The sequence below is a fragment of the Erythrolamprus reginae genome, chromosome 13, assembly GCF_031021105.1.
Source record: "Erythrolamprus reginae isolate rEryReg1 chromosome 13, rEryReg1.hap1, whole genome shotgun sequence".
Classification (NCBI taxonomy): Eukaryota; Metazoa; Chordata; class Lepidosauria; order Squamata; family Dipsadidae; genus Erythrolamprus; species Erythrolamprus reginae.
This window is the reverse complement of record NC_091962.1, coordinates 5123926-5150088: the sequence shown is the minus strand read 5'-3', so window position 1 is coordinate 5150088 and position 26163 is coordinate 5123926. Positions and strand designations below refer to the sequence as shown.

Here is a 26163-nt window from a genome sequence, read left to right as displayed (position 1 = left end):
TCCATCTCCCATAATTCCTGCTCAAAACAAAGTAGCCAAACCAGCAAGGGATTCTGGGGGTTGTAGTCTGAAATACCCACAGGGCACATTTTGCCAAACAGTTTCAGCCATTGTAATTATGTGCCAGTTGTCCAACATCCAAATGTTTTTTTTAAATATATGACTACTGTGATGTCCATAGGTTTGTAACTTCTAATGATCACCAAATGACTGATAGTCAAGAACTATGTTGCGTTAAATATTTGGGGAATGAGTTAAAATCTGCTTTCCTTCTGGACAATGTCCACCTCAAATATATTTACATGGGTCTGGAGAACCAACATTCAAATGTAAAAAAACAAAACCCAAAATGATCCCAGGAATGCAAACTTAACATTATCACAAAAGATCTTAACTATCCAAAATCGCGGAGTTCTGTATAAATTATCAGTGGAAGGAGGAACAGAAATTTAGCTGCGAAGACATTGGGCTCTTTGTCCTTCTCCCATGGAAATTCCCCTCCGTTGCCTTGGGATCAGAGCTGGATCCGGCCTCAATTGTTTGCGCCCCGTCCATTCAAAGCCACTGGTCGGAGCTCAGCCTTTTTTTTCTTTTTCCCTCGTGGATATTCAGTGGTGGGTGTGGAAGTTTTAAAGTCGGGATTTCATCTGCCGAGAATTTCTCTCGCTTTACGGAGCAACAGAGGCCCCGTTTGCAAAACAAAATGCATTTTCCAGAAAACTCACTTTCTCTGGATCAAGTGTGCAACGCACCCCACAAGAATGGGAAATATATACATTTGTGTTTTATCTACACTGAGAGCATATGCACCAAAGAAAAATTCCTTGTGTGTCCAATCACACTTGGCCAATAAAGAATTACAGTATCTTCCTTCGTTTTCCTTCTCTCCCTTCCTCTATTCTATTCTATTCTATTCTAGACAAATATATCTTTTCTTTTATGTACACTGAGAGCATATGCACCAAAGAAAAATTCCTTGTGTGTCCAATCACACTTGGCCAATAAAGAATTACAGTATCTTCCTTTGTTTCCCTTCTCTCCCTTCCTCTATTCTATTCTATTCTATTCTAGACAAATATATCTTTTCTTTTATGTACACTGAGAGCATATGCACCAAAGAAAAATTCCTTGTGTGTCCAATCACACTTGGCCAATAAAGAATTACAGTATCTTCCTTTGTTTCCCTTCTCTCCCTTCCTCTATTCTATTCTATTCTATTCTATTCTAGACAAATATATCTTTTCTTTTATGTACACTGAGAGCATATGCACCAAAGAAAAATTCCTTGTGTGTCCAATCACACTTGGCCAATAAAGAATTCTCTTCCTTCCCTTCATTCTCCCCCCATCCCCTCCTCTATTCTATTCTATTCTATTCTATTCTATTCTAGACAAATATATCTTTCCTTTTATGTACACTGAGAGCATATGCACCAAAGACAAATTCCCTGTGTGTCCAACCACACTTGGCCAATGAAAAATTATCTTCCCTTCTGTCCCCCCATCTATTCTGTTCTATTCAAGAGAAGGCAACACAAAGAGGACCCACAACATTCTGATTTTCATCCCAGACCATCCTTTGACTAGAAAGGGAGCAAAAGGGGATTATTGCAAAGCTAGCTTAGTCCTTGGTTCTGTGGCGTGTTTGTGGATCTCTCTGTGCGTAGGGCACTTGACCTCCTGAAAAACCCAAAGCACCTTCGCAGTCACATGCTTGACCTGGAAATTAAATTTATTTTTTAGTTTACAAAGTGTAGTCCTCGACAGGCGTCGGTTCATTTAGTGACCAAAGTTTTAAATGGCACTGAAGAATGTGACTTGGGACAGTTTTTTTCCAGTTAACTACTTTTGCGGCATCCCGACAACCCTGTGATCAAAATTCAGAGGCTTGGTAGGTGTTCAGATTTACGACGGTCTTAAAATGGGCCAAAACTCAATAACAAATTTTGGGCTCCATTGTCCTAAGTGAAGGACTGTGTTATTTTCGTTTTATTTGCCGCCTTTATTGGTTTTACAAATCACAACATACGGTACCTTCCTCCTATTTTCCCCACACCAACACAACAAAGTCCCCAGCTGGCTTTCGTGGCAGGACTTGAACTCGTGGCCTCTTGCTTTCTCCCGTGGCACCTTAACTCCCTCGAATCAAACGGGCGTTCTTTCAAGGGGCTTTTGGGGCAGCCGAGCAGCGATTGCTCTGCTGGAAGCCTTGTGGTGGGGCTCCTGGACCTAAAGTCCAGGTGTGAGACAGACGAACTACATCTCCCAGCCTGCCTTGGGGCAGCCTTCACAGGTAGAGGGGCCTGAGGTTGGGCTAAGAGGGGTCCAGGCTTTGCAGACAGCCGAGCCCGCTGACCTTTCTCTGAAAGTCACCGTATTTATAGGCACGCCAGTGAGTGACAGGCACTGTGTGTGTGTGTTGTGTATTTGTGTGTGTCCGTCCTGGTTCTCTTGCCAGGAGTTTAGGCTGGGCAGGAATCCAGGTAGCTGCCCACTCCCTTCCCAGGGTCACCCAGTGCCAACAAGCCCCTTCTCCATCACCAAGAAGCCCCGGGCCACTGCCTTTCGACGCCCCTCCCTGTGCATAACGGCTGCCAACAGAGGCCATTCTCTCCCCCCCCCCCCCCCACACACAAATGGTTTTACAGTACATAGGATAGTTATGGGAGTTGTAGTTCAGAAGCAACATGAGAAAATATTATTTTACTGAAAGAGTAGTAGATGCTTGGAACAAACTTCCAGCAGACGTGGTCGGTAAATCCACAGCAACTGAATTTAAACATGCCTGGGATAAACATAGATCCATTGTAAGATGAAATACAGGAAATAGTAGAAGGGCAGACTAGATGGACCATGAGGTCTTTTTCTGCCGTCAGTCTTCTATGTTTCTGCAGTAGCAGAAGGATTTCAAATTGGCTGAAAGTAGACAATGCAGGAGATAAAGCCACAGCTCCTGTCCTTTATAAACACTCGGGAGTCATGAGGACTAGATGCTTGTTCTCTTTGAAGGCTAGATGCTTCTGTGCCCTTTGGTGGCAGCCCCTCAAATATAGGAGTCTTTCCAGTATTTGAGGGGCTGCCCCAAAGAACAGAGGGGGTTTCAACCTGTTTCACCTGAGGGTAGAACAAAAAGCAACAACAATGGATGGAAACTAACCAAGGAGAGAAGCAACTTAGAACTAAGTAGGAATTTCTTGACATAACAATTAACCAGTGGAACAGCTTGACACCTGTGGGTGCTCCATCCCTGGAGGCTTTCAAGAAGAGACTGGGAAGCCATTTGCCTGAAAGCAAGGGGGTTTATCTAGAACAGGGGTAGGCAAAGTTGGCTCTTCTATGACTTGTGGACTTCAACTCCCAGAATTCCTAGCCACTCACGCTAGCTCAGGAATTCTGGGAGTTGAAGTCCACATGTCATAGAAGAGCCAACTTTGCCTAACCCTCGGCTAGAACAGAGGTCCCCAACCGCCGGTCCGTGGACCGGCACCGGGCCGTTGGGGGTTTTCAGCCGGTCCACGGCGCCAGGGCCCCCTCGGCCTTTCCGCACCACCAGCGGCGCTCCCCCCCGCCAGCCAGCCAAGCCCCGCGCCCGCCGGAACCGGCTCCTCGCTCTCCCCCCGCCGCCCGCCGCGTTTGCAGGAGGTGGGGAGGGTCGGGCGGCCCGCCAAGGCCAGGAGGGACGCCGCTGCCCCCCCTTCCCTCTCTCCGCCCGCCGCTGCGCCTCCTTGACGCCGAGAGGAAATGCCGGCAAAGGCTTTTCTCAGCGGAGGTCTTCAATGTCGGGGGCGCACGGGCGGTTGCACGCGCTCCCTATCTCCCTGCTAGCCCACTCGGAGTATTCAAAATAAGAAAAACCTTTGCCGGCGAAGGCTTTTCTTATTTTGAATATTCTGAATGGGCTAGCAGGGAGATAGGGAGCGCGTGCAACCGCCTGTGCGCCCCCGACATTGAATATCACCTTCGCCGGCCCCACCTCTCCTGCAAACCCCCTTGCTGAGAGCCCGGGGCGAAAGTGCTCTCGCAAAGGTGAGGCGGGGCAGGGCATGCGCGCGTCACCGCTGAGAAGAACGGAGAACGAGAGTGAGTGAGAGCAACAGACAGCAAGATAGAGAGAAAGTGAGAAAGAGAGAGTGAGAGAAAGGGGGGAGAAAGAGATAGCAAGAGAGAGAACAAGAGAGAGAAAGAGCGTGAGAAAGAAAACAAGAAAGAGTGAGAGAGAGAGAAAGCAAAAGAGACAGAAAGAAAACAAGAGAGAGAAAGTGAGAAGAAGAGAGAGAAAGAGGGGGAGAGAGAGAGAAAGAGAGGGAGAGGGAGAAAGAGAGAGGGAGAGGGGGGAGAGATAGCAAGAGAGGGAGAGAGAGAAAGAGAGAGGGAAAGGGGGGAGAGATAGCAAGAGAGGGAGAGAGAGAAAGAGAGAGGGAAAGGGGAGAGAGGGGGGAGAGAAAGAGAGAGGGAGAGAGAGAGGAGATAAAGGAAGAGGAGAGAGAGAAAGGAAGAGAAAGAAAGAAAGAGGGATAGAAAGAGAGAGAGAGAGAGTGAGAGATGCTCAGTGAGCCTTTCTTTGAAGTTGCCTTTCTTTCTTTCTGTCTTTCTTTCTTTCTCTTTCTTGCTTTCTTTCTTGCTCTTTTTCTTTCTCTCTTTTACCTTCCCTTCCTCTATTTCTTCTTTTCTTTCTCCTTCCTACCTTCTTCCCTTACTCTCCCCTTTCATAAGTTTCCTTGCTTCCTTCCTCTGTTCCTGTCCCTTCCCCCTTCTTTCTTTCTTTCTTTCCTTCCTTCCTTTCCTCCCTCCATTTCTTGCTTTCCTTTTCCTTCCTCCCTTCTTTCCTCCCTTATTCCCTTCTTTCACTCCTTCCTCTCTTACTCTCCCCTTTCACACCTTTCCTTGCTTCCTTTGCACCCTTCTTCTGTTCCTGTCCCTTCCCTCTTTCCTTCCTTCCTTCCCACCCTCCGTCCATTCATTCACCCATTCCTCTCTTGATCGCCCCTTTTACGGCGCCGCTGACAGCTAGCTCCCCCCCCCCCACCGGGCCATGGAAAACTGGTCTAGCTTAAAGCCGGTCCCTGGTGCAAAAAAGGTTGGGGACCTCTGGGCTAGAAGATCTCCAAAGTCCCCTTCCAATCCCATGATTCTGTGTTCTAAGCCAGGGCTCTCCAACTTCGGCAACTTTTTAAGACATGCGGATTTCAATTCTGCCGGCTGAGGAATTCTGGGAGTTGAAGTCCACAACTCTTATTAAAGTTGCCGAAGTTGGAGACCCCTTCTTCTAAGCAGTGTTTCTCCACCTGTGAGTGCTCCACCATGGGAGTTGAAGTCCAGCTATCTTCAAGTTGCCAAGGTTGGGAAACACTGGACTCTTATAGGGGACTGCAAAGACACTTGCTCACCCGCCGCCCTTGAATTCGGGGGAACGGGCCTCCCACCCTTCGAGATCAGGGAGGTGGGAGGGGTTTAGGGGGCCCGCCCCACCCCCTTCATGAATAATGCATCTCCCGGGTGTGGGTATTTTTTTGGGGGGGGGGAGGTTTAAAAGGCCGGCGGGGCGGGGTCCAGGGCGCATTTGCCGGCGCCCAGCAGCTCCTCCGTCCAGTCCTCCCCAGCCCGGCCCCCCCGCCGCCCTCCGGACCGCCGCGATGTCGCTGCCGCTGTCGGACTACGAGAAGAGGAAGCAGATCAGCGTGCGCGGCTTGGCCGGCGTGGAGAACGTGACCGACCTGAAGAAGAGCTTCAACCGGCACCTCCACTTCACGCTGGTCAAGGACCGCAATGTCTCCACGCCGCGCGACTACTACTTCGCCCTCGCCCACACCGTCCGCGACCACCTGGTCGGCCGATGGATCCGCACCCAGCAGCACTACTACGAGAAGGACCCCAAGGTGCAGCCCCTCTTCCCCCCAGCCCCCCCACCCCACCCCTCGGGCGGCCTGCCTACCCCGCGAGGATCGCTACGGAGAACACGCGCTTGGTGGCCCGACCCATCATCCCCTGCTGGTGCAAGCTGGGATAGGGCCCTTCCTGGAGCTTTGAGTTCAAGGGGGGTCCCCTTCCTTCCTTCCTTCCTTGTCTTTCCCTCCATATTTCTCCTCCCTCCCTTCCTTGCTATCTTTCCTTCCTTCTTTCCCCTCTCCCCCTCCCTTCTTCTCTTCCTTCCTCCCTTCTTCCCTTCCTTCCTCCTTCCTTCCCTTCCTCCCTCCTTCCTTTCCTTCCTTCCTTCTGTCTTTCCCTCCCTATCTCTCCTCCCTCCCTTCCTTGCTATCTCTCCTTCCTTCTTTCCCCTCTCCCCCCCCCTTCTTCTCTTCCTTCCCTTCCTTCCCTTCCTTCCTTCTTTGCTGGCTCCCTAAAACAGCCCTTCAGCACCCTTTGCTTTAAATTGTTTTTAGAAGTTTTTATATTATTGTATGTTTTACTTTTGGGTGCCAGGTGCCTAGAGTCCCCTAAAGACTTGGGCAGCATACAAATTGCATGAATTGAATTGAACCCCACCCAGCCCCCATCATCCCCACCAGGCGTGCGGCTGAGAGGGGATGGGTTCCGTAGTCCGAGGCATTCAGATTTCCACACAGCAAGGCCGGTCGTCGTCTGCATCGGATTCTATTTTTCCCAGCCAGTTATGGGCAGGCAGGACTCCAAGGGGCTGGATTGGGGAGGGGGGGGGAAAGCTGGCAGCGATGGGGAGTGGAGGGGGGGGCGCAAGATCAAAGCTGCAGAGGTGCCTATTAATAGCTGTTGATAGCATCGCTTGGGACGGTGGGAAATCACAGCCCCAGTTTGGGATGAGGGACCCAGCAGGGGGAAATGCCCCCCTCAACCTTGTGCACACCCCCAATTTTTTGCACAAAGCCCAACAACTACTCCGCAGAAACACCAAGCTGAAATTTCCTCCCCACCACCACCACCCTCACCACCCCAAAAGGCTTCTCAGGAGAGGGCCAATTGCCCTGCGAGGGCTGCCTTCTCCCTTCGCGCGCCCCCCTGCGTGTAAAAGCGCCTCGACTCTTTTAAATTTAGCCGGCCTGACATTTGCCATGAACTTTAGCTATTGGATTCCAGCTACAGGCTTGTTGTGTCAGCAGGAGCCTTGCAAGAGATACTGGATACGATGATGGCTTGCAAACTTTTTAGCGAGGGCTGAGTTAGCGCAGCTGGACGCGCGGGGAAAGGTCAGGGAAGGAGCTGCAGGCTGGCGGGGTCCCCTGGCACGGCTTGGAGGGGGGAGAGAGTGGAGGGGGCTGGCTGCAGCAGACTGCTCTTGACCGATCTCTCTTTTCAGGGGGGGAGAGGGGGTGGTATTGCGGCCGGCGCTTGTTCAATCCGTTTGGTTTTGCAAGATGCATTCAGTCCGACAGACGTGGGTAAACCGGTGCTTCTCAATTATTTTCTGTTATGCCCCCCGAAGAAGTAAATATTTTGTGCCTCCCCTCCAAACTAGTCCCCAATGGAATTGTAGTGTTAATATTTATTATTTTACTTATTATAAGCTGCAATCAAACTATTGGCTGGGGAAGGCTGCTCTACCCACTTACCTGGGAGTAAGTCACACTGAATTCAGTGGAGCCTTCTTTTCGGTTAGGCAGGCATCGGCTATCTTGGTTAGGGCCCTCTTTGGACACAGGGTCAGACCAGCTTCATCAAGCCAAGGTTTTGAGGTCGCTGGCTTAGTCCATAAGCGCTGCCTCTGGGCGCTCACAGTGAATGATGTGGAAGGAGACTTTAGGGCGCCGTTCGAAGCTTTCGCCCATCTGCAGAGGAGGCTCCTCCTTGTCGCCAATTAGGGCCTTTAGAAATGATGGGGGGAAAAATGAGTAAAGATATAAATTGAGGAAATGGAGGAGAATGGCCTAAAATTAAGAGGTACAAGAGACAATGGTGTATTGTTGCCTGATTGCTTATTTGAAATGTTATCTTTCCTTTTATGTACACTGAGAGCATCTGCACCAAAGACAAATTCCTTGTGGTGTCCAATCACACTTGGCCAGTAAAGAATTCTGTTCTGTTCTGTTCTATTCCATTCCATTATTCTATTCTATTCCATTCCATTCCATTCAATTATTCTATTTTATTCCATTCCATTATTCTATTCTATTCTATTCCATTCCATTCAATTCTATTATTCTATTCCATTCCATTCCATTCTATTATTCTATTCTATTCTATTCTTCTATTCCATTCCATTCCATTCTATTATTCTATTCTATTCTATTCTTCTATTCCATTCCATTCCATTCTATTATTCTATTCTATTCTATTCTTCTATTCCATTCCATTCCATTATTCTATTCTATTCTATTCTTCTATTCCATTCCATTACATTATTCTATTTTATTCCATTCAATTATTCTATTCTATTCAATTCCATTCAATTCTATTATTCTATTCTATTCCATTCTATTCTATTATTCTATTCTATTCAATTCAATTCTATTCCATTAAATTATTCTATTCCATTCCATTATTCTATTCTATTCCATCCACTCCATTCTATTATTTTATTCCATTCCATTCTATTATTCTATTCTATTCTATTCTATTCTATTATTCTATTCTATTCCATTCTATTCTATAAAGGAAGGGGAGAAAGAGGAGAGGGAAATAGGAAAGAAGGAGAGAGGGAGAAACCCGGATCTTCGGCTCCTCGCTGCTGCGGCGCTGCCGAGCAGATCAGCTGCTGGGCAGCCGAAGGAACCTTCCCTGGGTCTTCCCCGCCGCCCACGCAAAGGGGAAACCCGGATCTTTGGCTCCTCGCTGCTGTGGCGCTGCCGAGCAGATCAGCTGCTGGGCGGTGGAAGGAACCTTCCCTGGGTCTTCCCAGGTGCGGAAGTAAAAACACCATCTGCGCATGCGCGGCCATGGAAAAAAAGGGTGCGCATGCGCAGATGGTGTTTTTACTTCCGCACCACTATATCGCGAAAAATCGATTATCGCGAGGGGTCTTGGAACGGAACCCTCGCGATAATCGAGGGATCACTGTAGTCCAGAAACATGCATGTTCATATGTGTATTTTCATAGTATGTCTATGGAGATTCTCAGTCATCCCAGTCATGGTTGTCCTAAAGGTGATTTTTTTTTTCCAAAGGACAACAGGATTTCCTTGATTTTTAATCTGAAAATGTTTCGCTTCTCGTCCCAGAAGGTTCTTCAGTTCTAACTGAATGGTGGGGCACGGAAGGATTTATACAACATAAATCTTCTAGAATATAAATCCTCCCATTTCCTACCGGTCAATTAGAATTGAAGAAGCCTCTGGGACAAGGAGCGAAACATTTTCAAATTAAAAACCTATCCCACTGCCTTTTGCACAAACCAGTTTTGAGATCTTTGTAGTATGTTGTGAGAATTGTCCTATTGTGTTGAAGCCAGAATGGTTTCTGTATTTGGCCACCCATAATGTAGGAATGTCGCCATCAACTTAACATCCACGGTTTTAGCCCAAAATTTACGTTGCTAAGCGAGAAATTTGCTAAGTGAATTTTGCCTCATTTTACATTTGTTAAGTGATTCACCCATCAACTTTGCAAAGGTCACAAAAAGGGATCACTTGTGACTGCAACAAATGTGAGTCGGTTGTCAAGGATCCGAATGTAAACCACGTAACCACGAGGATACCGCAAATGGTCATAAAGGTGAAAAACTGCTCTGTTCTGCCTGGCCTTGGGCCAAAATAATTAATCAAACAACACACACACACACACACACACACACACACACACACACGCAGATTTGTAAAAATCAAACAAGGGTTGTTCTTTATATTCAGAAAACTGCAAACCATGGAGTTTCAGAGCAATGTTAGTTTAAGAAGTCAATAGGTCAGAGTTAATAACTCCAGTCAGTGCAGGAGTCTTTCAGGCTTACGCCAGCCAGAAATAACTCACAATTTGAATGTCAGAATGTCCAGAAATCCACAGCAAACATCAAACCACAATTCATCAAACTTTCCTGAACGATAATCTCCCACACAAATCTCTCCAACCCTCCCCTTTTTCAAGGTTGCAGCAGCAGCATCACTTCTTATCACCTATGACCTATAGTTTGTTGTGGCGTTTGTGCAGCTGCTCTTGTCTTCGCAGCATTCTCCAGACCCGAGCATTCAGAATAGGGTTGTTCATTAACTTTTCTCCTTCTGATTCAGATGAACCTCTGGCTGGAGATGTGACTCCCCTCTCTGTCTCTGTCTCTCCAGTCCCTTCCTGCTTCCTTCCTGCTTCCTGCCTCTGCTTCTGATTTGTGATTTCAATTATGGTTGTAATGTGAGGACTACATACACCCATGTTTCATGGTTAATGCACCGGTTGGGTGTTTTGTTTTTTCTTTCCAGATTGCAAATTTATTTATTTATTTGTTTATTATTTATTAATTGGATGTGTATGCCGCCCCTCTCCGTGGACTCTGGGCGGCTCAAAACATGTCAATAAAACAATATACAAATTACAATCGGATTCAATTAATATAGATAATTAACTAAAAACATTATAAAAACTTAAATATCACCATCATTCATTCAATGCAACCAAACATAGTAAACATTCATTGGTCAGAGGCTGGAATCTAGTGACCCCAAGCCTGGCGGCATAAATAGGTTTTCAAGTTCTTTCGAAAGGCGACGGGGTTGGGTCAGTGCAAATCTCCGGGGGAGGGAGCTGATTCCAGAGGGTCAGGGCCCCCACAGAGTGGGCCCTTCCCCTAGGCCCCGCCAAATGGCATTGTCTAGTTGATGTGACCTGGAGAAGGCCAACTCTGTGGGAAATTTCCTACATAGAAACATAGAAGACTGACGGCAGAAAAAGACCTCATGGTCCATCTAGTCTGCCCTTATACTATTTCCTGTATTTCATCTTACAATGGATATATGTTTATCCCAGGCATGTTTAAATTCAGTGACTGTGGATTTACCAACCACATCTGCTGGAAGTTTGTTCCAAGGATCTACTACTCTTTCAGTGAAATAATCTGCTGGAAGTTTGTTCCAAGGATCTATTACTCTTTCAGTGAAATAATATTTTCTCATGTTGCTTTTGATCTTTCCCCCAACTAACTTCAGATTGTGTCCCCTTGTTCTTGTGTTCACTTTCCTACTAAAAACACTTCCCTCCTGAACCTTATTTAACCCTTTAACATATTTAAATGTTTCGATCATGTCCCCCCTTTTCCTTCTGTCCTCCAGACTATACAGATTGAGTTCTGCCAATCTCTTGATTTGCAAATTCATCTCCAGTAGAATTCCAAAAGCTTTCTTCTTCAGATTGGGGGTGTGTGGGGGGGGGATGTGGGGGGGTGTTAAGGCTTTTTACTGAATTCTCCTCTTTTCTTTTCTCCCTTTCTTCTAGCGCATTTATTATCTTTCCTTGGAGTTTTACATGGGACGGACGCTGCAAAACACCATGGTGAATCTGGGCTTGCAAAACGCCTGCGACGAAGCCATTTACCAGGTTTGGGAGCAGCTCTCTTCGACTGACTGGGGAGGGGGGCAGTTTTAGGGAAAGGGATCACAGGGGGACCCCCTGAAAAATTTGCAAAGGTGCCCCCCTTCCTCCCTCCCCCTCGGAATTTTGCACAAGGAGAATGTTAGGAAGAGGAGAGGCAGTTTTGTCTACTGGTTAAGGCACCAGGCAAGAAAGTGGGAGGTGGTGAATTCTAGTGCCACCTTCTCCATGCGTGTCAGCTGGGTGACTTTGGGCCAATCTCCAGGAACCAATGAATTCTAGTTTCCGCCCTCAGGTATGAAATCCGTCTGGGTGACTTTGGCCCATTCGCCAGGAGACGGTGAGTTCTAGTCTCGCCCTTTAGGCATAAAAGCTGACTGGGTGACTTTGGCCCAATCACCAAGAGGTGGTGAGTTCTAATCCTGACTCAAACATGAAAGTCGTCTGGGTGATTTGGGGCCAATCACCAGGAGATGGTGAGTTCTAGCGCCATTTCTTTTATGTACACTGAGAGCATCTGCACCAAAGACAAATTCCTTGTGTGTCCAATCACACTTGCCCAATAAAGAATTCTGTTCTGTTCATATTCTATTCATATTCTATTTTTTATTCTAATTCTATTCATATTCTTATTCTATCATTCTATTCTATACTATTCTATTCTATTCTATTCTTCTCTCTCCTATTCTATTTTATTCTTATTCTATTCTTTTTCTATTCTTCTCTATTCTATTCTATTCTTCCATTCCATTCTATTCTATTCTTCTCTCTCCTATTCTATTCTTATTCTATTCTTATTCTTTTCTATTCTTATTGTATTCTTCTCTATTCTGTTCTATTCTATTCTTCTATTCCTATTCTATTCTTCTATTTCTGTTCTATTCTATTCTATTCCATTCCATTCCATATTCTATTGTATTCTATTATATTCTAGACTTTGGGCCAATCACTCTCTCTCTCGGCCCAGCCCACCTCACCAGGTTATGGTGAGAAAAAAACAGGAGGAGGAAGGAATATTATATATGCTGACCTCCTTGAGTTAACTGTAAAAATAATAAAGGAGGAAACAAGACAATAAATAAATAAATATATTTGGCCACCAAAATTGAAATTATTTCTCTTTCCCTCCCTCTACAGCTGGGCTTGGATATGGAGGAGCTGCAGGAGATTGAAGAGGATGCTGGCCTGGGCAACGGAGGATTGGGGCGGCTGGCAGGTGGGCATCCGCGAGGGGCAGATCACAACACAACGGCGCCCTCACTTGGCGGGCCAAAGTTCCTGCAAAGATCTCGTATGATCTTGCCTTTGATGGGAAAGATGCCCCCATTTACAATTTTGTTCAAGGGCGACGTGTTTCATCAGCTTATTTATTTTATTTTATTTTTTATTCAATTTCTATGCAGCCCTTCCCCTGAGTCTCATGGCAGCTTGATCAAGCAATTATTGTTGTTGTTGTTGTTGTTGTTGTTGTTGTTTGGATTTGTATCCCGCCCCCTCCGAGGACTCAGGGCAGCTTACAGCATATAAAAAATACAATTCTGAAATCCAATAATAACTAAAAACAAACAATCTAAAGCCCAATTTAATTTAAAAAGCAGTCATTTCTAATCTGCCAGCGTACATTCCATTCAACATACACTGTTCAAAAAAATAAAGGGAACACTCAGATAACACATCCTAGATCTGAATGAATGAAATATTCTCATTGAATACGTACTTTGTTCTGTACAAAGTTTAATGTGCACAACAGCATGTGAAATTGATTGTCAATCAGTTGGGGCCTCTCTAGTATCGCCTGGGAGGAAACAGGGCCAGAAAAGGTGGGGTGAAGCCTCCATGGGGCCTCTCTAGGAATCTCCTAGGAAGAAACAGGGCTGGAAAAGGTGGGGAGAAGCCTCCCTGGGGCCTCTCTAGGAATCTCCTGGGAGGAAACAGGGCCAGAAAAGGTGGGGTGAAGCCTCCATGGGGCCTCTCTAGGAATCTCCTAGGAAGAAACAAGGCTGGAAAAGGTGGGGAGAAGCCTCCCTGGGGCCTCTCTAGGAATCTCCTGGGAGGAAACAGGGCCTCCACCCACCCTGTGGTTTCCCCAATCGCACGCCTCATTTTCTTTTACATTGATTCCTATGGGAAAAATTGCTTCTTCTTACAAACTTTTCTACTTAAGAACCTGGTCACGGAACAAATTAAGTTCGTAAGTAGAGGTACCACTGTATTTTGTATTCTATTGTTGAAAGCTGTCCCAAGTCCTAAGGGATATGGCGGCTTAGAAGTCAATTAAATTAAATTAAGACTTGTGGACTTCAACTCCCAGAATTCCCCAGGCAGCTTGAAGTCCACATGTCTTATTGTTGTACACTCCCGCTTTCGAATGTACTTTAGTTCCGATTTCCATTGTAGTCACTGGTTCTCTTGTGGGTTTCCCCGTCTTCCCCCAGCTTGCTTCCTGGACTCCATGGCAACTCTCGGCTTGGCTGCTTACGGCTACGGGATCCGCTATGAATTTGGCATCTTCAACCAGAAGATCTTGGGAGGCTGGCAGGTGGAGGAAGCCGACGACTGGCTGCGTTACGGGAACCCCTGGGAGAAGGCCCGCCCGGAGTACATGATCCCCGTCCACTTCTATGGACGCGTGCAACACGGAGAGGGAGAAGTGAAGTGGGTCGACACGCAGGTGAGCAGCTTTTGGCCCCTGTGCAGGTGAGGGTCCGTTGCACGTCCTCAAACATTGCAGCTTTCCAGGGATACAAACAAGCCGTCGTTTCTCTGGCTGCATTCACAAGATGTTTCACTTAAATATCTCCCATAGTTGCTACGTGATAGGAAGTCCTCGACTTATGGATATTCGTTTAGTGACCATTGGAAGTTACCACGGCACTGAATGAGGACCGTTCTTCACACTTACGGCCATGATAGAACAATAGAATGATAGATCGATGGATATGTATAGATATATAATTTTATAGTATATGAAAAAATTGGCTGCTAAGTTACATGAAAAATATTTGTATTTGTGACAGTGTCTTTTTATATGTTGTGTTTGTGCTTTTTTAAATGTATAAAACTCAATAGAAATTACTTTTTTTAAAAAAAAGAATGAGAGCAATGGATAGAAACAGGTAGACGATAGAGAGATGATAGACATATTAAATATTTATATATTTAGTTAAATACACTAGTTAAATCTTCTCTTATGACATTTATTATAATGCACTATAGATGTCTATGTCATGTATTGTCTGCTTTGTTTTTCTTATTCTGTGCTTATTATCAATTGTAATTTATGTAACTTTTTTTAATGTATATAATTAATAAAGATTATTTTTATTTTTATTTTTTAAAAAGATGGTAGACATAGAGACAGAAATAGCTGAGAGATGATATCTATCTCTGAGTCCGCTTTGGAATCAGCGGCATATAAATACAATAAATCAAGTTGCGGCATCCCACACGGTTACATGATCAAAATTCAGGACACTTGGCAAACGGGTCATATTTATGACGGTCGCAGCGTCCCGGTGGGTCACGTAATCTCCTTTTGCGACCGTCTGACAAGCCAATGGGGAAGCCAGATTCACTTAAGAACCATGTGGCTAACTTAAATGCAGGGATTCACTTAATGACTGTTGTAAAATGGGACGATGCCAGGGGTAGAAATGCTCCCAGTTCACTCGGGCCTGTCAGTCGTCGGGAGAGCCGGTCGCAAAGGCGTGTGAGGCTCCGCCCACCTGCCCAGACGCCGCCATTTGGGTTCTTTTACCCTCTGTGCATGCACAAAGCATTCTGGGCATGCGCAGAGGGTGAAAGAACCCAAATGATGCCATCTGGGTGAAACATGAGCATTTCACCCTTGGACAATGCTCTCTTACCTTCTTGCGTAGCTATAAAAATTCTGGCTTTGATTGTAGTCGTAAGATTCCAATTGGGATCAGAATTTCCAGTCTGAAACCACAGCTAAATTATGGGTTTCCTGCAAAACAACAAAAAAACAGCCTTATAAATTATGGGCACAGTGACCATGGGATGCTACTGTAAATGCCCATAAATTTATTTACTTACTTACTTAGAAACATAGAAGATTGACGGCAGAAAAAGACTTCATGGTCCATCTAGTCTGCCCTTATACTATTTCCTGTATTTTATCTTAGGATGCATCTATGTTTATCCCAGGCATGTTTAAATTCAGTGACTGTGGATTTACCCACCACGTCTGCTGGAAGTTTGTTCCAAGCATCTATTACTCTTTCAGTAAAATAATATTTCTTCACGCTGCTTCTGATCTTTCCCCCAATTAACCTCAGATTGTGGCCCCTTGTTCTTGGGTTCACTTTCCTATTAAAAACACTTCCCTCCTGAACCTTATTGAACCCTTTAACACATTTAAATGTTTCGATCCTGTCCCCCCCTTTCCCTTCCGTCCTCCAGACTATACAGATTGAGTTCATGAAGTCTTTCCTGAGAAGTTTTATGCTTAAGACCTTCCACCATTTTTGTAGCCCATCTTTGGACCTGTTCAGTTTCATCCATATCTTTTTGTAGGTGAGGTCTCCAGAACTGAACACAGTATTTCAAATGTGGCCTCACCAGCGCTCTATACAGCGGGATCACAATCTTATCAAATTTCTATGCCGCCCAACTCCCCAGAGACCTAAATGTGGGCTAATTGCTGAGCCCCCCCCAAATATAATTGTGTGATTGTGTGTGTGTGGGGGGGGGTAGAACATAAAAACTGAATTTTAAGTGGCTTTTAAGAGAAGGGTCTGTTGTAAATTCAAATGGCCCGTCACTAAGTGGCTGTACTATTTCCTGTATTAATATTAAACACTTTTAACATTCTCAAAGGCACCTTGAATTGACTTTCCAAAGATAGTCAGCTATCTGCTTCAGATCAGTTCAAACGTGATGCCTCCGAAGTGTCTGAATAATTTGTGGGTTCTTTTACCCCCCCTTTCCAGTCACTTTGGTGAACTGAATGGATCCCACCCCCCAAGAAATTGACAAATGGCCGATCGGCTTGATATTCCTAGACCTAAATTGGTTTTGGGTTGCAATGAATAGCCGCAGAGTCTTGACTATTTCATTGGCAATGGTTGCTCTGTTCAGGCTTTTCATTCCAAAATTATTTCTCTGGTGAGGGTGGGAGAAAAAAGGTGGCTGTGATCGAATCAGAATGAGAAAGTCAGGCGAAAATGCAGCGGCTGAGGTTCTTCCTGTAATTGTCTTTCCTTATCTCATATGTCACATATATTCTCTCCTTATCTATCTATCTATCTATCTATCTATCTATCTATCTATCTATCTATCTATCATCTATCTATCTATCTATCTATCATCTATCTATCTATCTATATCATATATACATATCATATATATTCTCTCCTTATCTCTTATATCATATATACTCCCTCCCTCCCATCTACTTCTCTTCTTTTTTACTTTCTATCTTTATATATATTACTTAATGTCTATTCTCTTCCATATGTATTGTATATTGGACAAAGAATAAATAAATAAATAAAAAATAAATAAATAATTGTCAGAGTTTGTCCTGTGACCTTCATAGCAATGTCAGATTTTGCACTGAAAGCAGAGCAGGTTTTAAAATCTGTGTCTGTCTGACTGCTGTCTATTGTTCTATTGATCTGTTTGTATCTATCGTTCTTTAATTCTACTTATCATTCTTTATCTATCTATCATCTATCGATCTATCATCTATCTCTGTCAGCTATTTCTATCTACCTATGTCTGTCTCAGTCCGTCTATCATCTATCAGCTATTTCTGTCTCTATATGTCTATCCTATTTATCATCTCCCTCTGTCTATCTATCAATCTATTGTTCTATTTATTTATTTAATTTGATTTGATTTGATTTGATTTGTATGCCGCCCCTCTCCGTAGACTCGGGGCGGCTCACAACACAATAAAACAGTTCATAACAAATCTAATAATTTACCATTTAAAATATTTTAAAAACCCCATTATTAAGCAGACATGTGTACAAACACACCATACATAAATTGTATAGGCCCGGGGGAGATATCTCAGTTTCCCCCATGCCTGACGACAAAAGTGAGTTTTGAGGAGTTTACGAAAGGCAAGGAGGGTGGGGGCAGTTCTAATCTCTGGGGGGAGTTGGTTCCAGAGAGTCGGGGCCGCCACAGAGAAGGCTCTTCCCCTGGGCCCCGCCAAACGACATTGTTTAGTTGACAGGACCCGGAGAAGGCCGACTCTGTGGGACCTAATCGGTCGCTGGGATTCGTGCAGCAGAAGGCGGTCTTGGAGATATTGTTCTATCATTCTATTTATGTCCTTTATCCTTATATTTATCATTCTATCTCTATCTATTTTCTTGTATTTATCTATCATTCTATTTATTTATGCCATCTATATCTGTCATCTATATCAGCTATCATCTGTTTGTCTCTGTCTATTATCTATCTATCATTTATCAGCTATCTATATCATCTATCTATCTATTGTTCTATTTTTATCTATGTTCTATCATTCTATTTATATCATCTATCTCTTCTTATATTTATCATTCTATCTCTTGTTCTATTTATCTATCTAACCTGGCAATCTATCTATTCTGTTTTATTTATTTATCATTCTCTCTATCTGTCTCTCTCTCTCTATCTATCCATCAATCTATCATCTCTCTCTCTATCATCTATCATGTATGTATGTATGTATGTATGTATGTATGTATGTATGTATCTATCTATCTATCTATCTATCTATCTATCTATCTATCATCTATCTATCTATCTATCTATCATCTATCTATCTATCTATCTATCTATCTATCTATCTATCTATCTATCTATCTATCTCTTTCTCTCTATCATCCATCTATCCTGGTTCTAACCCGATCATGGTTACTTTTCCCGCTTCTCCCCATCCCTGTTTCCATGCAGGTGGTGCTCGCCTTGCCCTACGACACACCCGTGCCTGGGTATCGCAACAACACAGTCAACACCATGCGGTTGTGGTCTGCCAGGGCTCCCAACGAGTTCAACCTGAAGGATTGTAAGTAGCACCTTGAGATTCAAACTGATCTCAGGTGACCCACAAATCCTGGGAACTTCTGGCGAGGTGGACTGAGTTCTTGGTGGAATGAAGTTCCTTTGTATGACTTATGCCCACAATCAAACCCAAACGTTCTGTTGTTGTGAGTTTTGCCCCATTATACGACCTTTTTTTGCCAGTTAATCAATGCCGTTCTTAAATTAGTAACACTGTTGTTAAGTGAATCCCCATTGACTTTGCTTATAAGTAAGTCGCAAAAAGTAATCACATGACCTTAGGATACTGCAACCATCACAAATTACCAAGTGTCCAAATTTTGATCACATGGAGATGCTCAAATGGTCATAAATGCAAAAAATGATGGGAAAGGTCACTTTTTCTCAGTGCCTCTGTAACTTTGGTCACTAAATTAACTGTTGTTGAGGACTGCCTTTATGGGGTTGATCCTCATTCCAGGTTTTAAATAACAATAACAACAGAGTTGGAAGGGACCTTGGAGGTCTTCTAGTCCAGCCCCCTGCTTACGCAGGAAACCTTACATTACTTCAGACAGATGGTTATCCAACATTTTCTTTAAAATTTCCAGTGTTGGAGCACTCACAACTTCTGGAGGCAAGCTGTTCCACGGATTAATTGTTCTAACTGTCAGGAAATTTCTCCTTAGTTCTAAGTTGCTTCTCTCCTTGTTTAGTTTCCACTCATTGCTTCTTGTCCTACCCTCAGGTGCTTTGGAGAATAGGTTGACTCCTTCTACTTTGTGGCAATTCCTGAGATTTCTATTCTACAAAGACCCAAGAGAACCAGTGTGTGTTTTAAAATCAGGGTTTCCCAACCTTGGCAAGTTTTAAATGTGTGGACTTCAACTCCCATAACTCTTTACTGGCTGGGGAATTCTGGGAGTTGAAGTCTGTACACCTTAAAACTTGCTATACAGTGTTCCCTCGATTTTTGCAGGGCACGCATTCCAAGACCACCCGCAAAACTCAAATTTCCGCGAAGTGGAGATGCGGAACACCATTTTTGGCTATGAATAGTATCACAAGCCATCCCTTAACACTTTAAACCCCTAAATTACCATTTCCCATACTTATAATATTTAGGTATGTATACCTAAAATAAAGAGCTAACAATACATATCAGATGTGAAAAAATAAAAAGTGATGCCAACAGTTTAAAGAAGTATGAGAAAATGTTATCAGTCTGTTAAATGTAATATGTGAAACATAGAAGACTGACGGCAAAAAAAGACCTCCTCGTCCATCTAGTCTGCCCTTATACTATTTCCTGCATTTTATCTTATGATGGATATATGTTTATCCCAGGCATGTTTAAATTCAGTTCCTGTGGATTTACCAACTATGTCTGCTGGAAGTTTGTTCCAAGCATCTACTACTTTTTCAGTCAAATAATATTTTCTCATATTGCTTCTGATCTTTCCTCCAACTAACCTCAGATTATGCCTCCTTGTTCTTGTGTTCACTTCCCTGCTGAACCTTATTTAACCCTTTAACATATTTAAATGTTTTGATCATGTCCCCCCTCCCTTTCCCTTCTGTCCTCCAGATTATACAGATTGAGTTCATTAAGTCTTCCCTGATAAGACTTAGAATTAAAATCGTTCAGGGAAGGAGAGAAAGGAGGTAGAAAGGTAGGGGAGAAGGATCGAGAGATGGGTGTGGGTTGGTATCCTAGGCCAGTGTGCTTGGCACCCGAATCTGATAGCGAGAAGGTCAAGAGAGGATGTGGGGTGCCCATGAATGACTCAGGAGAAGAGAGGAGTCTCTTCTTGATGCTAGGGTATGCAGAGTTGCCAGAAGGCAGGAGTGGATGAGCAAGAGGAGGTCCCTGCGTGAATAGATCTCTAGAAGATTTGGCCACGCCTTTTGACTATTTAAGGGTGAGCCGTATGACGAGTCAGTGCGGAAGTAAACTTTCGAACGTGCCAGAATGCTTATCGTGCCTAGCTCTTGGACTCTTGAATTACAAATTGAGAAAGTGGAATCTTTGTCTCTGGGCTTCCTGCCAACTCAGAGTGAGTCATGTTAATAAGAGATGTGCGATCAAAGAGAAGGATTTCAGAGTTTAGTTTTCTGTTTGAGACTAATGGACAGCTGAGACCGAACGGACTTATTTCTTTGCTGATGCATTTTAAACATTTAACCCCTCTTGCTACTAAACTATTAGAATTACATGCTTAAATCTTGTCAACTCGGTGTATGTGGCACTATTTCTTGGGGGGCTCATCGCTGGGGCAGAACAGAAGGGAAGGAGGAGAGGGAAGGAGGAAGAGGGAGAGGTGGAGCAAGAAAATAGATGGAGAAGGAGATAGAGAGAATGGAGGCTGGAGAAAAGAAATAAACCGACTGATCAATAACAGCAAGATTACGTGTAAAAATAGGTGATTGAATTCTGATTGATTGGGAAATGTGTATGCAATTGATATATTCTTAAGGCTATGTATTGATGTATATATAGAAACTGTGGGGAAAAATTAAAAATAGGGGGGGAAAAACCCTTGCCAAAGTTGGGAAACTATGATAAACTCAGAAACACGATTAAGGGAACTAGCAACTCAGAGTGTTATGAGATCTGGGGAAATTCGTACGATTGGATGGGTAACAAAAGTAAAGACAGGAATAAAATGCGAAAGGATGTATCAAAAGGAAGATAGAAATAGGTAACATAATACTATGTTTCTATAAAGAGGTGATATAAGAAATATAACAAACACAAGATATCAGGTTTAAATCTGTATTAAATCATTGAAATGTTGTTTTTTTCTGTTTAAAAATTTGGAAAAATCAATAAACATTTTTTTTAGAAACACGATACCAAATCAGATTTCCTTCAGATGAGGCATCAACACCAAAAAGGCCCCGTTTCTAGTCCTAAGGATCTTTTTATTTTAATTTTGAAGCACCCCATGGTTAATTAAATTATATTAACTTATTCTTTTCTCTCTGTTTTTATTTTTAAATCTTCTCTTCTTCAGTCAATGTGGGTGGCTACATCCAGGCCGTGCTGGACCGGAATTTGGCAGAAAACATTTCCCGTGTCCTGTATCCCAATGATAACGTAAGCCTCTTTTTCTATTATTATTTTTTTCCCACCCAATGTGCCATCACCGTTTCCCAATGTTAGCAACTTTAAGACGCTGTATGGTTTTTAATTGTTGAGGTTTTTATATATTTTATTATTAGATTTGTTCCATTGTTATACTGTTTTTATTACTGTTGTGAGCCGCCCCGAGTCTTTGTAGAGGGGCAGCATACAAATCTAATACATTGAATTGAATTGAATTGAATTGAAGACCCACAAGCTTCCGCTCCCAGAATTTGCTAAATTCTAACTCCCATGGTCCTCAGCCAAAAAGGCTGGGAATGATGGGGGATAACATCCAAAACGAAGGAGGTCATCAGATTGTGGGAGGACGACAAGGAAAGAGAAGTTTGAAGTTATAACAGTCAAGAAAAGTGACTTGGCAGCCCGTCCTCAAAGTTACGACCATGTGATCGTAAGTCGGGTACTTAGCAACTAGCTTACATTTGTGGTTGCTGACTCTTGTGGTCACATGATCACATCAGGAAGCCAGGTTTGCTTAATGACCATGTTATTCATTTAACAATGAATGTGATTTACTTTATGGATGGGCTAAAACAGTCATATAATCAGGTCCAGCCACATGGTGATTTGCTGAACAATTGAATTGTTTTAACAATTGAAGTTGTGGTCGTAAGTTGAGGACTGCCTGTTAGTGGAATCTGTGAATCCTCAATTGTGTCACTTCTCTGCAAGCCGAGCATCCTCTAGCCCTCATTCTAACAGAATAATAATAAGAGATGGAAGGGACCTTGGAGATCTTCTAGTCCATCCCCCTACTCGGGCATTTCAGTCCAGTATCTTCTTTAAAACATCCAGTGATAAAGCACCCACAACTTCTGGTGGCAAGCTGTTCCGCTGGTTAATTGTCCTCACTGTCAGGAAGTTTCTCCTTAGTTTGAGGTTGTTTCTCTCTTTGATTCATTTCCACCCGTTGTCCCAAAGATGTTTTTTCAAGAGACAACAGGACTGTTGTCGCCAAGAGTGTAACACAACACCCAGTTTGTACGTACAGTACATATTAATTCAAACACCCACTATTAATAAATGACTTAGCAGTGAAAATGCACACACCAATCTACAAGCAGTCTTTTCTGTTGTGGTTGGATCGCAGCCAGGTCCTTTGATAACAGACCTATGAACCGGGTCTATCTGGGCATGGTCGGACCTGTGTGGCCGTCAGAGGAGTCGGACAGTGAGGAGGAGGGAGAGATAGTGTGTGAGGGTCCTGCAGAGGCTACAGAACCCCAAACTGGGGCTTTGCCTGGGTCTGGTGAGGAAGAGGACTTGAGGGACCCTATTCTGGACGCAAGAGTGAGAAGGATGCGGGGGAGGCAAGAGCAGTTTACACAGACTCAGAAGGAGGACTTGAGCACAGCTGTGTGCGGGCAATAATCCCAGGATGTATAAAAGAGGAGGAGATTGGGAGGTTCCCCTTTGCAGAAAATTAACGTTTGATCCTTCGAAGGAGAAAGAGCACAATAAGAATTTTTGCTTTTCATATAAACATATCTTTCTGCAGTTCTGACAATTATAATGGAGAAGTCTGTGAGTAATTTTGCTTTGGAATCTTTGTTTTGAAAACCTCGCTTATCAGTTCTGCCACTCGCTTTGAATTTTGGCAGCCGAAGGACATCTAATGTGTGTTTTTCAACAAACCTGATTGTACAATAGACTATTTCATTTCAACACCCTGTGCCTGAGCCTTAATTGGAAGTTAATTGCTGCTGATTTGCCGGGTGAGACAGAACATTTTCTGGCAAGCAACCAGCTGCTAATTAATCTTCATGAATAGCTGGTATTAGTTCAAAGAGTTTTAAAGCCAAGAGGAGCAATGAGGTCTTGGTATCTTACGTAGCTTCAGAGAGTTGGCAAATGCCTAGAGGTACTTCTTGACCAGGCGGCAGAGAAAACAAAGCAGAAGTCTTTCAGACACAAAGCACACTAGGATCAGATAGGTTTCACAAATGTTGTTCTCTGCAGCTTATTAGCTTCCTCTACTGTCCTTAGGTAGACTAGTGGAGTGGCCAATTAGCCTCCAGTCTTACTCTTGAGGAAACCTCCTCTGAAGTAACCATTCCTGTCTCTTAGCAGCCCTATGTACTCGTGCATCAAGAAGAGGAGAAGCCTCTTCTTCCTCATCACTGCCAAGAATTTGCTGGAGGTTCCAAAGGCCCGGGCTGAACCTCTGCCTTTGACACCAAGTCCTCGCCATCCTCCCCACTGTCGGACTTGGGGGTCAACTGCACAGGCTGCTGACACATCACCAAGTTGATCTCCTCTTGAATGGGATCTGCTATCAGCTGCACAGGCTGCTAGCGGGCCACAACAGGGACTTTCTGTCTTTTCTTGGAAGAAGCATCTTGGATGAGAAAGGAAATGTCTTGGGGGAGTGGGGGGAGAAACACCTTTGGGATAACCAGGGGTGAGAATCTCCAGAGTCCACCTTTTTTCCCATCTGTTGTGATTCAGCCTGAGGCTCCTCAGGGACCGGCTGCGTCTTTGCTGGATCCAGGCCCAGAGGAGGAGGACAGTGAACAGGAGGGGGAGGACCAGGCAGACGTGGGAGAGGAAAGTCAGGAAGAGGATGAGGGGGAGCAGCCTGAGAGCCCCCGGGGGGGGGGGGGCTCTCCCCAGCCAGTAGCCTGGCCTGATTGGATGAGGAAGCACAGGCTATAATTGACATGAGATAGCGACGTGCAGCTCAGAGACGGATCAATTAGAAAGGTATTGGCATCACTGAATTGGCAACAGCTGGGTTTGGGTGTGGTTCTCCTCAGCAGGGTTTAAAAGGCAGGCCAGCCCTTTCAGCCATGTGGAGCGTTATCAACTGGGAGTCCTGTGACCTTGCTTTGCTTCTCAGCATCTCTGATCTTGGCTTGTGGCCTAGGAGACTGGAAGACTTGGGGGAGGCATATGTTTGTTATCTCCAGCGTTGTTTTTGACAGCAAGAATCCTGTTTTACTTCATGGCCTTCGTGAAACATCTTTGAAGTTTCAGCGTGTTCCTGTTTGTAAGGACATTTTCTGTTACCTGTGTTTGCTTTGAATTCTATAAACTGCCTTTGCTTTTTACCAGTGTGTCTGGCTTCTCTTTTTGGATTGGTGTTTGCTTCTGGAGGGACCCAGACAGAACACCATCCATCGCTTCTTTGTCCTGCCTTCCGGTGCTTTGGAGAAAAGGTTGACTTTCTTCTTCTTTCCGCAGTTCTTCGAAGGCAAAGAGCTGCGTTTGAAGCAGGAGTATTTCGTGGTGGCCGCCACGCTTCAAGATATCATCCGCCGGTTCAAATCCTCCAAGTTTGGCAGCCGCGATCCTGTCCGTACCTCCTTCGACGCTTTCCCAGAGAAGGTAGATGCAAGACCTGATTGGTGCATGGGCAAATCTGCGTTCTGGGATGTTTGGTGGGTGGGAATGCTCACCAGATGAGCCTCGGGGAAGGGGGGGAGATGTCAGTTTTTCAGGGAACTAGTGGAGGTCCTGTTAATGTATGGGGGAAAGATTGGGGGGAAGATCAAAAGCAACATGAGAAAATATTATTTTACTGAAAGAGTAGTAGATCCTTGGAACAAACTTCCAGCAGACATGGTAGATAAATCCACAGTAACTGAATTTAAACATGCCTGGGATAAACATATATCCATCCTAAGATAAAATACAGAAAATAGTATAAGGGCAGACGAGTCTACGGAGAGGGGCGGCATACAAATCCAATAAATTATTATTATTATTATTATTATTATTATTATTATTATTATTACTATTATTATATGGACCATGAGGTCTTTTTCTGCTGTCAGACTTCTATGTTTCTATGTTTCTATGTATGAGCAGAGTAATCCTTGTTTGCCAAGGTTGTGCACACAGAGAAACGTTTAGATTCGTCATATGACGAGCAGAATCCGAGACCAAGCTACAAGAAATAAATTGGAATCACTCTATAATATGTAAACAGATATATTGCTCTTGGGTTAAGTGGACTATACAAGAAACACCCCCAATTTGGTGGTGGGGAATGTGTGTGTGTCGGGGTGGTGGGCACAATTCACTATGCACTGTTTTATGTAGTGTGATATAAAAATTGTTAAAAATAAATACAGTAAAAATATTTACAAAAAAAAAAGAGAAACGTTTAGATTGAGATTAGTTGTGAATAACTACTCAGCCACACACAAATATACTAACTTGAATTAAAGTTTTCTTTGAGAAATAACATCTTCAGATAAACAGTCTAAAGTCATACACATAATAAGTCAGAATAGCAAGCCAAATACTACCTTCTTACCAGTTGTCTTTGTCAAACAAAGACATCAAGCCTATAAACAAATTTTAGCTATAATACATAACTACAATACAGAGAGATTGCAGAGAAAATGCAGAGCAAACCTAACAGTGAGTAGCCAAACAAATAGAAACAGAGAGGGTGACTCAGAGAAATAAGCTCTTGCTCCCTCTTGTGGCAGTCTGCAACACCTGCAGCCAATGTATTGCCAACCCAACAGTTGTGGATAGAGTCCTAACAGACCCCATCTCAGTGGGTGGGGAGTCTTGATTCATCCCCTTTTTTCCCTCTCCTTCCTTCTCTGTGAGCAAGAAGAATAATGTCTCCACTTCCTT

At 43.9% G+C, this 26163-nt stretch overlaps 1 protein-coding gene across 1 annotated transcript in view; it reads left to right on the top strand.

The window, feature by feature from the left end:
• Nucleotides 1-5517: 5517 nt before the first annotated feature.
• The window catches only part of PYGM (glycogen phosphorylase, muscle associated), a 49181-nt gene continuing 28535 nt past the window's right edge, over nucleotides 5518-26163 (top strand). The window contains exons 1-7 of the mRNA XM_070766492.1: nucleotides 5518-5875; nucleotides 11325-11426; nucleotides 12558-12636; nucleotides 13856-14091; nucleotides 18336-18447; nucleotides 21440-21522; nucleotides 24754-24897. Coding sequence (XP_070622593.1) covers nucleotides 5633-5875; nucleotides 11325-11426; nucleotides 12558-12636; nucleotides 13856-14091; nucleotides 18336-18447; nucleotides 21440-21522; nucleotides 24754-24897 — 999 coding nt within the window. The 5' untranslated portion in view covers nucleotides 5518-5632. The remainder of the gene's footprint in view (nucleotides 5876-11324; nucleotides 11427-12557; nucleotides 12637-13855; nucleotides 14092-18335; nucleotides 18448-21439; nucleotides 21523-24753; nucleotides 24898-26163) is intronic.